General features: G+C 41.0%; 1 protein-coding gene across 10 annotated transcripts in view; it reads right to left on the reverse strand.

Annotated features, from left to right (window-relative positions):
- Positions 1–15598, reverse strand: part of myo9ab (myosin IXAb) — a 215046-nt gene that overhangs the window by 72844 nt on the left and 126604 nt on the right. For all 10 annotated transcript variants that reach the window (XM_064930471.1, XM_064930470.1, XM_064930469.1 and 7 more), the window contains 2 exons: positions 8868–8984; positions 2830–2964 (listed from right to left, as the gene is read on the reverse strand). In XM_064930471.1, the coding sequence (XP_064786543.1) occupies positions 2830–2964; positions 8868–8984 (252 nt within the window). The remainder of the gene's footprint in view (positions 1–2829; positions 2965–8867; positions 8985–15598) is intronic.

Consider the following 15598-nt stretch of genomic DNA (forward strand, 5'->3'; position numbering starts at 1 on the left):
AACAACAAAAAAAAGGCATCGTTTCTTGCCTTACGCTGGACATCCTTCACAAGTGATAATATATAATTCACAAGTGATAAGCAATGTGCTTAATATTAGGAGAGTTGAGAAATAAATATGGTAGGCCTAGCTTATAGAAAGCTGATGGGATCCTCCTCTTTTTAATAGAGGCCATCACTCTGATTTTATAGAAATGTTGGGCAACATGAAGTGTTTGATTATATTTTTTATTACATTTGCTTTGATGTCAGAGTGATTAGAGGGACAATAGAGTGCTGAGCACCAGGCAGTTAACACGTTTGGTAGCCTACTAATGACCATGAGCAGCATAAGAGCTTGTAGATGCCTAATTACCATGACTAAACAATCAAGTGGAATTTGACTGACTTCATGACGTCAATGTGGGGGTAATAAGGTCACCGCAACAGCCCTACATGCAGTGTAGCGATGGTTGAAACAGAACAGAGAGATTCAACCACACATACATTATTCTACACTTAGACAAAGAGGGAAAGACCTAAGGTAAAATAATGATTACCTGATTAGATATGAAAACAACACTCAAAGACAATTACAGACAAAATCAATTGATCAATTGCCAGAAGAGTGGATCTAAAAGGTCCTGCTTTAGCGCAACCACTTAGCAGCTGTGTGTGTGTGTGTGGGTGTGTGTCCTTTCTGCCCTGCTATTTCACTGTAATGGCAGTGTCTTAGTAGATACGTGCACTAGTGCAAGTGGTGAGTCATGGAGTGGTAACAGTACTGACACAGGTTCTGATGCAAATGACCAGTCACAGCAATGACAAGCAGCAGCGAAAGGACTCAGGACTACCTTGAAAGAGAGATTCCTATCTCAATGGGACCAGGGCCTGTATCCACAAAGCGTCTCAGAGTAGGAGTGCTGATCTATGATCGGTTCTGACTTTTAGATCATAATAAATAATATTATATGGAAAGATCCTAGATCAGCACTACAACTCAGATGTTTTGTGGATACGGGCACTGGTTAAATAAAAAATAAATAAATAAAAACATGCACCATAGAATTAATGCTAGGCTGGATGAACTATACTTCCTGGTACAGATAAAAAAAATAAAAATGAATTGGATGTTCTAAGTCCACAATAATGCTTAAACCACATCAGGAAAAAATGTTGAGTGTAGTTAATTCAAGTGCGCACCAGCAAGAGACCATTCTTTGGTCAGCGGGGTTTCTGTAGCGCACATGTGATCACAGAGTTTGCAAAACAAAAGGCCACTGGATTGATGCAAATAATCATGATATCATCCTGCCAGGTAGGCATAGTTTACCTCGTAAAATAACATTTCATTTAGAAGGTTTTTGGGATCATCTCAACAAGAAGGTTATCGTTAGCATCATCGCTAACGGCTGCACAAATGGTCGACATACACAAGCGTCACAGACACGGCCACTACCTGTTCAGAAGGTCGCAGGGAAATATGAATCGCTGACACATTTTGTTTAATGTCTCATGATAAACTGTCTTATGCTCAAATGAATACGTTTTCTAATAAGTTCAATCAATTTAGTTGATTTCCTACCAAGTATATTTTTGAATATTGTTGAATTCCGTCTGGATTCTGTGATTCAGTCCGCAACGTGGATATGGTAAGGCCCTACATAAGCAACTGAAAATACTCAAAAGTCTGCGAAAGAAACTTACCACACTGAAAAGTCTGCATAAGAAATTTAAAACACACAGAACTTGAGTAAGAAACGTACCACACTCAAAAGTTCTCCTAGTATGCCATAATTAAATTAACAAACTCTAAAGTCCTCATAAGCCAAGCACTGGGGCGCTAGCCTTAATCGGCTAAATGGGACATAAACCAAAACAATAAACACCATGCAGACAAAACATGAATAGAACAAGCCTATCTCCAGGTCATTATAAAGTGGTAAACACAGACAGAGGGGAGACAGGCAGCGTTACTCGAGTCGGTAGCCAAGAGGGCCAAAATATCCTCATCAAAACCAAATCAAAACACCCCGCCTGGAAACCTCGAGTGCGTAAATTCCAGACCTCGTAAACCATGCTTTCACTGCATTCCTTCCGACGATGAAGAAATAGCCCTTTTTCACAACACTATTCATTCTACGTGGTTTTCATCTACGGTTTCAATCTGAAGCGATAAAAAGCCCTATCATTTTTGGAGAAGTCATCTATAAACATAATGTTGTGGAATGTGGAGTAAATTCAATGCAGTGAGACGAACACACACCCACTCTGAAGCTCAGACATACATGTATGCACACACACACAGTATGACGCTAACACAGCTAACACACACAACGGCCGGGTGTGAGCGATTGTGTGTCCAGCGAATAAGACCAAGGTGAGGGTACTATAGAAAGGAAATGACAACACACCTCACAGTAGCCATTGTGGAACTTGTAAACAGGCAGACCAGTCACTGCTTTCAGGTTAAGTGCTCACACATCTCAGCTAAAGAGCCATAAGTCACAACTATAGAAATACATAATTACTAGAATGGACACTCGCATTCAAGTCAACATTTCATGATGGGTAGACTCGCAGCTTCTATTTCTACAGTCACAGCATTGGATTGAATAGGAGACTTTATTGTCCACAAAACACTGTAGTCCAAACAACAGTTAAAACTTGTATGACTGAACGTGCTTTATTCTGTTGTTGACCTGAAGTGTGGTCCATAAGCACTGACACACACACACACACACACACACACACACACACACACACACACACACACACACACACACACACACACACACACACACACACACACACACACACACACACACACACAGAGAGAGCAAGACCTTACTTGTTCTAGCTTAAAGATGTGCTGGTTAAAGTAGTGTTGGAGCCTCTCGTTGGCAAAGTTGATGCAGAACTGCTCAAAGCTGTTGTTTTCGTAGTCTTCAAAGCCAAAGATGTCCAGCACTCCAATTGAAAGAATCTGCAGTGAAAGAGAGAGTTCACTTTAATTTGGCATCGATCAAATATTAAACATTTTAATACATAATACTCCATCTAGAAAAAAGACAATGAGCTCTTGATGAACCTTCCATCAAAACCTACATAGCCCTGACATAATGGAATAACGGGGCATCATATGTCACTGTCTATGCCACCCTGCTCTCTCTATGCAGGCCTCATGAAAAGCATACAATTTATAAGGCCCAATAAAGACAGGGGAATGACAAATTGTGAGTGACAGATGGATGCTCAACTCTGCTCCAATATCTTACGTCTCAAGAGTCTAGCGGTCTGGCTGAGCACATCAGACAGCACTGTTGGACAGAGGAGGGCTAAGGGACACAACAGTGCCTCTAACATTGCCCCAAACCACAGCTGTCTAAATCTACCCTCATCTGCTCTCCCACACACACACGAGCACACACACACACACGCGCGTCTGTTGAGCACCACCAAAACAAGCAGAAGAGGCCATCGTGCCATCTGCCTCAATTTTCTGGGCACACATGTGTACACAAACACACGCACGCATTTGGGAGGAGAGATGCAAATGTGATCTAATCCTTTCCATGCCCACTGGGCAAAGCCAGTCAGCTGCCACGGTGACCCCTCCCCCACCCACACGCAGCAAAAATGATGCAACTCCAGTACACACCAAACTGAGACAGAGCGAAACATATTCAGTACAGATAACAGAAACAAAGAAACACAGAGAGAGAGAGCTTTAAATAGAGCCACAGACCAAAAGAAAGAGGTCAACAGAGCTAGACATGAGGTTAGGTTTAGAAAAGAAAAGGTCTGTTAGCGTAACGTCTGTTAGCATGCCAGCTAACAATCTCCTCTGGTTTTTCTACACTCCGAGCCCTGCTGGAACACACAGCCTACGCAAACTTCACCACAGTGCAAAAACGTGACGAATTCTACTGGCCTGTGATGAAATGATGTGTGTGTGAGTGAGCCACAGACAGACAGACAGACAGAGACAGACAGAGAGCGAGAGAGCGAATCTATTATTTTATTTCACCTTTATTTAACCAGGTAGGCTAGTTGAGAACAAGTTCTCATTTGCAACTGCATCCTGGCCAAGATAAAGCATAGCAATTCGACACATACAACAACACAGAGTAACACATGTAATAAACAAACAAAACATAGTCAATAATACAGTAGAACAAAATAAAATAAAAAGTCTATATACAGTGAGTGCAAATGAGGTAAAATAAGGGAGGTAAGGCAATAAATAGGCCATGGTGGCGAAGAAATTACAATATAGCAATTAAACACTGGAATGGTAGATGTGCATAGATGAATGTGCAAGTAGAGATACTGGGGTGCAAAGGAGCAAGATAAATAAATAAATAAATAAATATAGTATGGGGATGAGGTAGGTAGATAGATGTGCTGTTTACAGATGGGCTATGAACAGGTGCAGTGATCTGTGAGCTGCTCTGACAGCTGGTGCTTAACCAGGGAGATATGAGTCTCCAGCTTCAGAGATTTTTTCAGTTCATTCCAGTCATTGGCAGCAGAAAACAGCAAGGAAAGACGACCAAAGGAGGAATTGGCATTGAGGGTGACCAGTGAGATATACCTGCTGGGGACGTGTGCTACGAGTGGGTGCTGCTATGGTTACCAGTGAGCTGAGATAAGGCAGGGCTTTACCTAGCGTCAGACCATGTGTAATGTTTGTGTGTGTGTGTGTGTGTTATATTTGTATGTACAGTTGAAGTCGAAAGTTAATATATACCACTCCACAAATTTCTTGTTAACAAACTACAGTTTTGGCAAGTCGGTTAGGACATCTACTTTGTGCACGACACAAGTAATTTTTTTCAACAATTGTTTACAGAGATTATTTCACTTATAATTAACTACATACACTAAGTCGACTTTGCCTTTAAATAGGTTGGAAAATTCCAGAAGATTATGTCATGGCTTTAGAATCTTCTGATAGGCTAATTGACATCATTTGAGCCAATTGGAGGTGTGCCTGTGGATGTATTTCAAGGCCTACCTTCAAACTCAGTGCTTGACATCATGGGAAAATCAGAAGAAATCACCCAAGACATCAGAAAAAATTGTAGACCTCCACAAGTCTGGTTCATCCTTGGGATCAATTTCCAAATTCTTGAAGGTACAACATTCATCTGTACAAACAATAGTACGCAAGTATAAACACCATGGGACCACGCAGCTGTTATACTGCTCATGAAGGTCTCCTAGAGATGAATGTACTTTGGTGCGAAAAGTGCAAATCAATCCCAGAACAACAATAAAGGATCTTGTGAAGATGCTGGAGGAAATGGGTACAAAAGTATCTATATCCACAGTAAAATGAGTCCTATATCGACATAACCTGAAAGGCTGCTCAGCAAGGAAGAAGCCACTGCTCCAAAACCGCCATAAAAAAGCAAGACTACTGTTTGCAACTGCACATGGGGACAAAGATCGTAGGTCCTCTCAAATGTCCTCTGTTCTGATATAACTGTTTGACCATAATGACCATCGTTATGTTTGGAGGAAAAAGGGGGAGGCTTGTAAGCCGAAGAACATCCCAACCGTGAAGCACGGGGGTAGCAGCATCATGCTGTGGGGGTGCTTTGCTGCAGGAGGGACTGGTGCACTTCACAAAATAGATGGAATCATGAGGATGGAAAATTATGTGGACATATTAAAGCAACATCTCAAGACATCAGTCAGGAAGTTAAAGCTTGGTCGCAAATTGGTCTTCCAAATGGACAATGACCCCAAGCATACTTTGGTTTAAGGGCAACAAAGTCAAGGTATTGGAGTGGTCATCACAAAGCCCTGACCTCAATCCTACAGACAATTTGTGGGCAGAACTGAAAAAGCATGTGCGAGCAAGGAGGCCTACAAACCTAACTCAGTTACATGAGCTCTGTCAGGAGGAATGGGCCAAAATTCACCCAACTTATTGTGGGAAGCTTGTGGAAGACTATCCAAAACGTTTGACCAAAGTTTAAAAAAAATAAATGCTACCAAATACTAATAGAGTGTTTTTAAACTTCTGACCCACTGGGAATGTGATGAAAGAAATAAAAGCTGAAATAATTCTGTCTACTATTATTCTGACATTTCACATTCTTAAAATAAACCTTTTATAACTAGGGGGCAGTATTTTCATTTTTGGATAAAAAGGTTCCTGTTTCAAATGGGATATTTTGTTGCGACAAGATGCTCGACTATGCATATAATTGACAGCTTTGGATAGAAAAAACTCTGACGTTTCCAAAACTGCAAAGATATTATCTGTGAGTGCAACAGAACTGATGTTACAGGCGAAACCCAGATAAAAATCCAATCAGGAAGTGCCACATTTTTTGAAACCGCCTCACGCCAATGACTCCTTATATGGCTGTGAATGAGCTACGAATGAGCTTACGTTTTCTACGTATTCCCCAAAGTGTCTACAGCATTGTGACGTTTTTTTACGCCTTTATGTTGAAGAATAGCCGTAAGGGACCACATTTAGCAAGTGGTCACATGATGGCTCCGGCAGAAAATCTTGCGTAAAGTACACAAGTAGCCATTTTTCCAATTGCTTCTTATGAGAAACCAATTGTCCCGATGGATATATTATCGAAAATATATGTGAAAACACCTTGAGGATTGATTCTAAACAACATTTGCCATGTTTCTGTCGATATTATGGAGCTAATTTGGAAAAAAGTTTGGCGTTTCTGCATTTTCTGGTCGATTTCTCAGAAGAAGAAGAACAAACGGAGCTATTTCGCCTACAAAAATAATATTTTTGGAAAAAAGGAACATTTGCTATCTAACTGGGAGTCTCCTGAGTGAAAACATCCGAAGTTCTTCAAAGGTAAATGATTTAATTTTATTGCTTTTCTTATTTTCGTGAAAATGTTGCCTGATGCTAGCAGAGCCTAGCCATAGCATTATGCCATGATAAACTTACACAAATGCTTGTCTAGCGTTGGCTGTAAAGCATATTTTAAAATCTGAGATGACAGTGATTAACAAAAGGCCAAGCTGTGTCTCAATATATTTCATTTGTGATTTTCATGAATAGGAAAATTTTCTAGGAAGATTTATGTCCGCTGCGTTATGCTAATTAGTTTGAGGCTACGTTACACTCTCGCATGCGGGATGGGTAGTATCAAGAAGTTATAAAATAAAGAGGAGACCCTAACTGACCTAAGACCGGGAATTTCTACTAGGATTAAATTGCAGGAATTGTGAAAAACTGAGTTTAAATATATTTGGCTAAGGTGTACGTAAACTTATGACTTCAACTGTATATTATGTATGTGTGTGTGTCAGAGCTTGCATGAGTGTGAAGAATGTGTGTGAGGGAACGTGTGCGTGTGTCAGTGTCATGAACGTCTTAATGCGTGCGTGTGTACACTACCAGTCAAAAGTTTGGACACACCTACTCATTTAAGGGTTTTTCTTTATTTTTGCTATTTTATACTTTGTAGAATAATAGCGAAGACATCCAAAATATGAAATAACACTTATGGAATCATGTAAAAACCAAAAAAGTGTTAAACAAATATAAATCAAAGTATTGTTGTTATTTGAGATTCTTCAAATAGCTACCCTTTGCCTTTGACAGCTTTGCACACTCGTGGAATTCTCTCAACCAGCTTCATGAGGTAGTCACCTGGAATGCATTTCAACTAACAGGTGTGTCTTGTTAAAGTTAACTTGTGTTTGAGCCAATCAGTTGTGTTGTGACAAGGTAGGGGGGTATACAGTAGATAACCCTATTTGGTAAAAGCCATATTATGGTAAGAACAGCTCAAATAAGCAAAGAGAAATGACAGTCCATCATTACTTTCAGACATGAAGGTCAGTCAATCTGGAAAATTTCAAGAACTCTGAAAGCGCAGTCGCAAAAACCCTCAAGCACTATGATGAAATTGTCTCTCTCATGAGGACCACCACAGGAATGGAAGACCCAGAGTTACCTCTGCTGCAAAGGATACATTCATTAGAGTTACCGGCCTCAGAAGTTGCAGCCCAAATAAATTCTTCAGAGTTCAAGTAACAGACACATCTCAACATCAACTGTTCAGAGGAGACTGTGTGAATCATGCCTTCATGGTTGAATTGCTGCAAAGAAACCACCATAAAAGGACACCAATAAGAAGAAGAGACTTGTTTGGGCTAAGAAACACGAGCAATGGACATTAGACTGAAAAGGAAAATTATTCCTTTTGTCTGGAGTCCAAATTGGAGATTTTTGGTTCCAATCACCGTGTCTTTGTGAGACACGGTGTGGGTGAACGGATGTTCTCTGCATGTGTAGTTCCCACCGTAAAGCATGGAGGCACACTTAACTAGTATGGTTACTGCAGCATTCTGCAGCATTACACCATCCCATATGGTTTGGGTTTAGTGGGACTATCATTTGTTTTTCAACAGGACAATGACCCAACACACCTCCAGGCTGTGTAAGGGCTTTTTGACTGAGAAGGAGAGTGATGGAGTGCTGCATCAAATGACCTGGCCTCCACAATCCCCCGACCTCAACCAAATTGAGATGGTTTGGGATGAGTTGGACCGCAGTGTGAAGGAAAAGCAGCCAACAAGTGGTCAACATATGTGGGAACTCCTTCAAGTCTGTTGGAAAATAATTCCAGGTGGAGCTATTTGAGAGAATGCCAAGAGTGTGCAAAGCTGTCATGAAGGCAAAGGGTGACTATTTGAAGAATCTCAAATATAAAATATATTTTGATTTGTTTCACACAATTTTGGTTACTACATGATTCCATACGTGTTATTTCATAGTGTTGATGTCTTCACTATTATTCTACAAAATAGTAAAAAATAAAGAAAAACACTTGAATGAGTAGGTCTTCTAAAACTTTTGACCGGTAGTGTAGGTCTAAATCTTACCTTGGCACTATCCTCCAGGTCTTTGTTGTTGAGCAGGGCATGGTTGGTCCTGAAGACGATCCAGTCAAACAGGGCGCTATACAGGGATTTGGCCATGGAGTCCCGCACGGTGCCAGCCTACATTCACACAGAGACAATCATGACACAAGAACACATTTTACCGTCTGCTCCAATCACAGCGCTATATCAATCAATCAATCAAATTTATAAAGTATATGCATTCCATCTGGACCATGGGCTTATCCTCCTGTCAACCCCCCCCCCTGCCCCTCCCCTTCACAAACAATACTCTCCCCTCTTGATCTTGAGCTGTACAGACTGTAGGACAATATAAAAACACAATGTCGTTCAAATCCTTACACAATGTAGATTAGGTACAAGCAACAATGGAAAACATCTCCATAAAATAATCTGCCGTACTCTTCACAACACATCAAATTAATCCACTAGACACAAATAGAGGTGTGTGTGTGTGTGTGTGTACATCTGTAACATATTATTTACGTATGTTATTGTCCCAGATGTTTCTCCCTTCTTAAAGTGCTTGCTAATCTTCCTGCACAGCATGTGGTTTTACAGAGATTTAATACTGCACAAGGTTAATCAGACATGCAAGGACAAACCCTCAAAGGCTATAACTGCAGCACGACGAAACAAAACTACTGTACCATATCCTTCTTTCTCCTGATCTGTTTATCTAGGTTTATCTATCTCTCGTCTAATATATTTGTATTTCCATCAAGTCTGTGTGCCAGTCTGTGCGTGTCAGTCTGTGTGTGTCTCTGTGTGTCTCTGTGTGTCTCTGTGTGTCTCTGTGTGTCTCTGTGTGTCTCTGTGTGTCTCTGTGTGTCTCTGTGTGTCTCTGTGTGTCTCTGTGTGTCTCTGTGTGTGGAGGTGTCAGTCTGTGTGTCAGTGCTTTGCTGGTGACACTGTCTGTGATTTATTTAGAATTCAAGACGCACTTAACCAGCATGGCTACCACAGCGATGTGCCATCCCATCTGGTTTGAGCTTAGTGGGACTATCATGTGTTTTTCAACAGAACAATGACCCAACACACCTCCAGGCTGTGTAAGGGCTATTTGACCAAGTAGGAGAGTGATGGAGTGCTGCATCAGATGACATGGCTTCCACAATCACCTGACCTCAACCCAATTGAGATGGTTTGGGATGAGTTGGACCACAGAGTGAAGAAAAAGCAGCCAACAAGTGCTGAGCATATGTTGGAACTCATTCAATACTGCCAGAAAAGCATTCCAAGTGAAGCTGGTTGAGAGAATGCCAGAGTGCGCAAAGGTGGCTACTTTGAAGAATCTCAAATATAAAATATATTTTGATTTGTTTAACACTTATTTTTGGTTAATACATGATTCCATATGTATTATTTCATAGTTTTGATGTCTTCATAAAGAAACCCCCTTGAATGAGTAGGCGTGTCCAAACTTTTGACTGGTACTGTGTGTGTGTGATATATACAGTTGGGCAAAAAAGTATTTAGTCAGCCACCAATTGTGCAAGTTCTCCCACTTAAAAAGATGAGCGGCCTGTAATTTTCATCATAGGTACACTTCAACTATGACAGACAAAATGAGAAGAAAAAAAATCCAGAAAATCACATTGTAGGATTTTTTATGAATTTATTTGCAAATTATGGTGTAAAATAAGTATTTGGTCACCTACAAACAAGCAGGATTTCTGGCCCTCACAGACCTGTAACTTTTTCTTGAAGAGGCTCCTCTGTCCTCCACTCGTTACCTGTATTAATGGCACCTGTTTGAACTTGTTATCAGTATAAAAGACATCCGTCCACAACCTCAAACAGTCACACTCCAAACTCCACTATGGCCAAGACCAAAGAGCTGTCAAAGGACACCAGAAACAAAATTGTAGACCTGCACCAGGCTGGGAAGAGTGAATCTGCAATAGGTAAGCAGCTTGGTTTGAAGAAATCAACTGTGGGAGCAATTATTAGGAAGACATACAAGACCACTGATAATCTCGATCTGTGGCTCCACGCAAGATCTCACCCCGTGGGGTCAAAATGATCACAAGAACGGTGAGCAAAAATCCCAGAACCACACGGGGGGACCTAGTGAATGACGTGCAGAGAGCTGGGACCAAAGTAACAAAACCTACCATCAGTAACACACTACGCCGACAGGGACTCAAATCCTGCAGTGCCAGACGTGTCCCCCTGCTTAAGCCAGTACATGTCCAGGCCTTTCTGAAGTAAGCTGGAGAGCATTTGGATGATCCAGAAGAAGATTGGGAGAATGTCATGTGGTCAGATGAAACCAAAATATAACTTTTTGGTAAAAACTCAAAGAACACCATACCTACTGTGAAGCATGGGGGTGGATACATCATGCTTTGGGGCTGTTTTTTTACAAAGGGACCAGGACGACTGATCCGTGTAAAGGAAAGAATGAATGGGGCCATGTATCGTGAGATTTTGAGTGAAAACCTCCTTCCATCAGCAAGGGCATTGAAGATGAAACGTGGCTGGGTCTTTCAGCATGACAATGATCCCAAACACACCGCCCGGGCAACGAAGGAGTGGCTTCGTAAGAAGTATTTCTAGGTCCTGGAGTGGCCTAGCCAGTCTCCAGATCTCAACCCCATAGAAAGTCTGTGGAGGGAGTTGAAAGTTCGTGTTGCCCAGCAACATCCCCAAAAAACAGCAACAGTGTGTGAAAACCTTGTGAAGTCTTACAGAAAACGTTTGACCTCTGTCATTGCCAACAAAGGGTATATAACAAAGTATTGAGATAAACTTTTGTTATTGACCAAATTCTTATTTTCCACCATAATTTGCAAATAAATTCATTAAAAAGTCTACAATGTGATTTTCTGGAATTTTCTTTTCTCATTTTGTCTGTCATAGTTGAAGTGTACCTATGATGAAAATTACAGGCCTCTCATCTTTTTAAGAGGGAGAACTTGCACAATTGGTGGCTGACTAAATACTTTTTTGCCCCACTGTATCTCTCTATATCTATCTAGCCACCTGTCTGCCTGTCAGTTTACAGTACATGTCTCTCAAGCCAGATATGCCTGTCTGTCCATCTGCAGTATCATTGACTCGGGGATGCTGATGCATTGTCATACCACTCTCTCTCCCAAATGCTGGGAGCCCAGCCAACACCTGCTCCCTGCACTGCACCAGCTTAGCAAAGCAAAACCAAGGCACACACTTAGCGTTTCTACCTTTGCACTTGGCCACAGTCAAACGTTGACGTACGTACTTTAGAAAGGCAAATTAACAAATAGACTATCATCAGCATCCTAACCTGATCTGTTCTTTAAAACCTCTCTAGGGTACGTGGGACAGTAGCATCCCACCTGGGCAACATCCAGTGAAATTGCAGAGCGTGAAATTCAAAAATACTAAATTCAAATATTTAACATTATTGAAAATATATGTGTTATACATCAAAATAAAGCTTAACTTCTTGTTAATCCAGCCGCCATGTCAGATTTCAAAAAGGCTTTACGGCGAAAGCAAACCATGGAATTATCTGAGGACAGCACCCCGCATTCAAACACATGAAAATCCTATTTCAACCAGGCAGGTGCAACACAAATGTCAGAAATAGCAATATAAAAAAATGCCTTACCTTTGATGATCTTCTGTTGGCACTCCAAAAGGTCTCAGTTACATAACAAATGGTCATTTTGTTCAATAATGTCCTTCTTTGTATCCATAAAAACTCAGTTTAGCTGGCGCGCTTCATTCAATAATCCACTCAGTTTCCCTCCATCAAAATGCACACAAAATGAATCCCAAACGTTACTAATAAACTTTTACAAACAAGTCAAAAAACGTTTACAATCAAACCTTAGGTATCCTAATACGCAAATAAACGATACTATAAATAAGAAAGAACGCGCTTTCCTCCACTCTCTTGGAAACACTACAGCCAAAAAGGGAGCCACCTAGAAAAACTACAATTTTTCAGTCATTTTCCAAAAATCAGCCTGTAACTCTTTCCAAAGACTGTTGACATCTAGTGACAGCCCTAGGAACAGCAATTTGGGAGGACTTGGGCTTAAAATTATAGTACTAGCCATTGAATAGTGGTAAGCTGATTTTTTATTTTGGGGGGGATGGTTTGTCCTCGGGGTTTCGCCTGCATTATCAGTTATGTTATACTCACAGACAAAAACTTGAGAATGTTTTCTATCTAAATCTACCAATTATATGCATATCCTAGCTTCTGGGCCTGAGTAACAGGCAGTTTACTTTGGGAATGCTTTTCATCCGGATGTCAAAATACTGAGAGGAGAGGTTGTTCTTTAAGGAGGACACAAGAAGTGGTGCTGAGACGACGTAGAACGTGTAGCCCTATATTGGATGCCATGCAATCACGCCTGCACGCCCTAGAAGGCTACAAAGCATAGCCTTAGGGGGTTACTTGTTTCTGAAAATCCTGTTACTGAAGGCACATCTATATTTCGTACCTCCTACGTCCATCCGGATTGTATGATGTGTAAAGAATTAGTCTGAGCCTAGCTTTCTCTAAACTGGCGCCAACTGTATAACTCGGCTGGGATAGACAGCAGTAGGCTACATGGAACCGTGCCTTGCTAGCTAACAATGCTAGCCAATATCAGTGTAACATCACAGAGGCCCAACATTGCGATACCTCCAGCAACGCTTCGCAAAGCAGACTACAGGCCAGACTGGGATTTGGGAAGTCAATGGGAGAAGCGAAAGGTTTGTGAAAGGTTCGAAAGTTCAAAAAACTGACATGATTTAATTTTTTTATCAAAAACAACTTTATATCGCAGGAGTGACTTTGATTTGACGGGCCTGCACATACGCAGTTCAGCGCGAGATTACACCCGATGACTAATTCTCTGCATGAGCTTAGCTAGCCAACATCGCCTACAAGCGGGATCAGGGATTTTTTATTGGAGAAGCAGTTTCTAGGAATCCTCATACTGTACTATCTTTGGTAACATGTTAGCATGCCAGCTACGATCCTCTAATGCATAACAATGTTAGCTCGACCAACAATAGTGCAACGTTTGTTAGCATGCCAGATGACAAGTTCCTCTGGTTTTTCCACACTCCAAGCCCTGCTGTGCTACAACACTACAGCTTTAGGTGTTTTGAGATTCAGAGCCAAAGCTTTAAGTGTTTCCAGACACACAAATCCGTTTTTGGACACGTCATCGATCCATAAAAAGCAACTGACAAGATAGACGATTATTGTGCCGACAGGCCAAAGGGAAAATATGCTCTCTACTTAAGGTGATGAAAGACATGCTAAGCAAGGGCTATGGCGGTCATTACAATTTTGTCAGCCGGTAACTGTCATGCAAATAAATGCTAGTCTCATGGTACTTGACAGTTAATTAACAAACATGTTTAGCATCTCCGTGTTTCCGCGCTTAGCCTATGCGGACGTTACATGGAACATCTACATTTAAAAATAAATCAACTTAACCCATCACAATAAATTCATTATTGATTTTATGCAGGTCTATAGAAACATATGTATCATATTCTGAGTCGTCCTTATGTTAGGTACTGATCTGGCTATGCCATATGGCTGTGGGCTACACTAGTTAATTTAGCAGGTAAGATTCGCTTATAATTCCTTTGGCATTATTTTATAGTAAGACGAATACAACTGAATATAGATTAATAAAATGGAAAGGATATTATTCCCAAAACGATTTCCGAGGAAGTTTGACTCAATCATTTGAAACAGGTCCTCCTATATGCTTAATCAGAGTTATTCATGCGACTTTAGTTGGTATACAAACCTTAGGCCTTTCGAATACCTTTCGAATACATTTTAAGGCTGCATGATGCAACTATTGATGATTTCGAAAAAAGTTGCATTAAAAGGCATGAGCTCTGCTTTGTTTCTTGCACAGGCCACACGCACTTCATCAGTCTCTCATTCACAACTTGTTAATATTCTCACCCATCAGACTATTCTCAATGCAATATTGTCTTTATATATAGCCTACTAATTATGTATGGACATTTTTTTTAAACTTAGAATGGCCCACATAAAAAACACGTCATCCGTAGCCTGCACTCGAATAGCGAACGCGGTTACGATTATAATTCGCCAGGTAGGCTCCACCGGTTGTAAAGCGGAATAATGTGCTTAATTTTAAGAATTGAGCAATAAATATAGCAGCACAAGAAATACAGTAGTGGCCAGTCAAAACTCTTTTTATACACGATTGCACAATGACTGACCCAAAGGAAGTGTTCAGATGAAGGAGATACAGGACTGTTTTGCACAGACTGGAATATGTTCCGGGATTCTTCCGATGGCATCCTTCTGATGGTACACCACATCAGTCACTGGCTTCATCAATAAGTGCACCGATTAAATATGTATGAGAGCACCAGCTGTTCCGGACGAATGTGTGATCATGCTCTCCGAAGCAGATGTGAGTAAGACCTTAAAAAAAGTCAACATTCACAAGGCCGCAGGGCCAGACGGAATACCAGGACGTGTACGCCGAGCATGCGCTGACCAACTGGTAAGTGTCTTCACTGAAATGTCCAACTTGTCCCCGACTGAGTCTGTAAAACCAACATATTTCAAGCAGACCACCATAGTGCCTGTGCCCAACAACACTAAGGTAACCTGCCTAAATGACTACTGACACGTAGCACTCACATCTGTAGCAATAAAATGCTTTGAAAGGCTGGTCTTCACTAACATCAACACCATTATCCCAGAAACCCTAGACCCACAA

The sequence above is a fragment of the Oncorhynchus masou genome, chromosome 22, assembly GCF_036934945.1.
Source record: "Oncorhynchus masou masou isolate Uvic2021 chromosome 22, UVic_Omas_1.1, whole genome shotgun sequence".
Taxonomy (NCBI): Eukaryota; Metazoa; Chordata; class Actinopteri; order Salmoniformes; family Salmonidae; genus Oncorhynchus; species Oncorhynchus masou.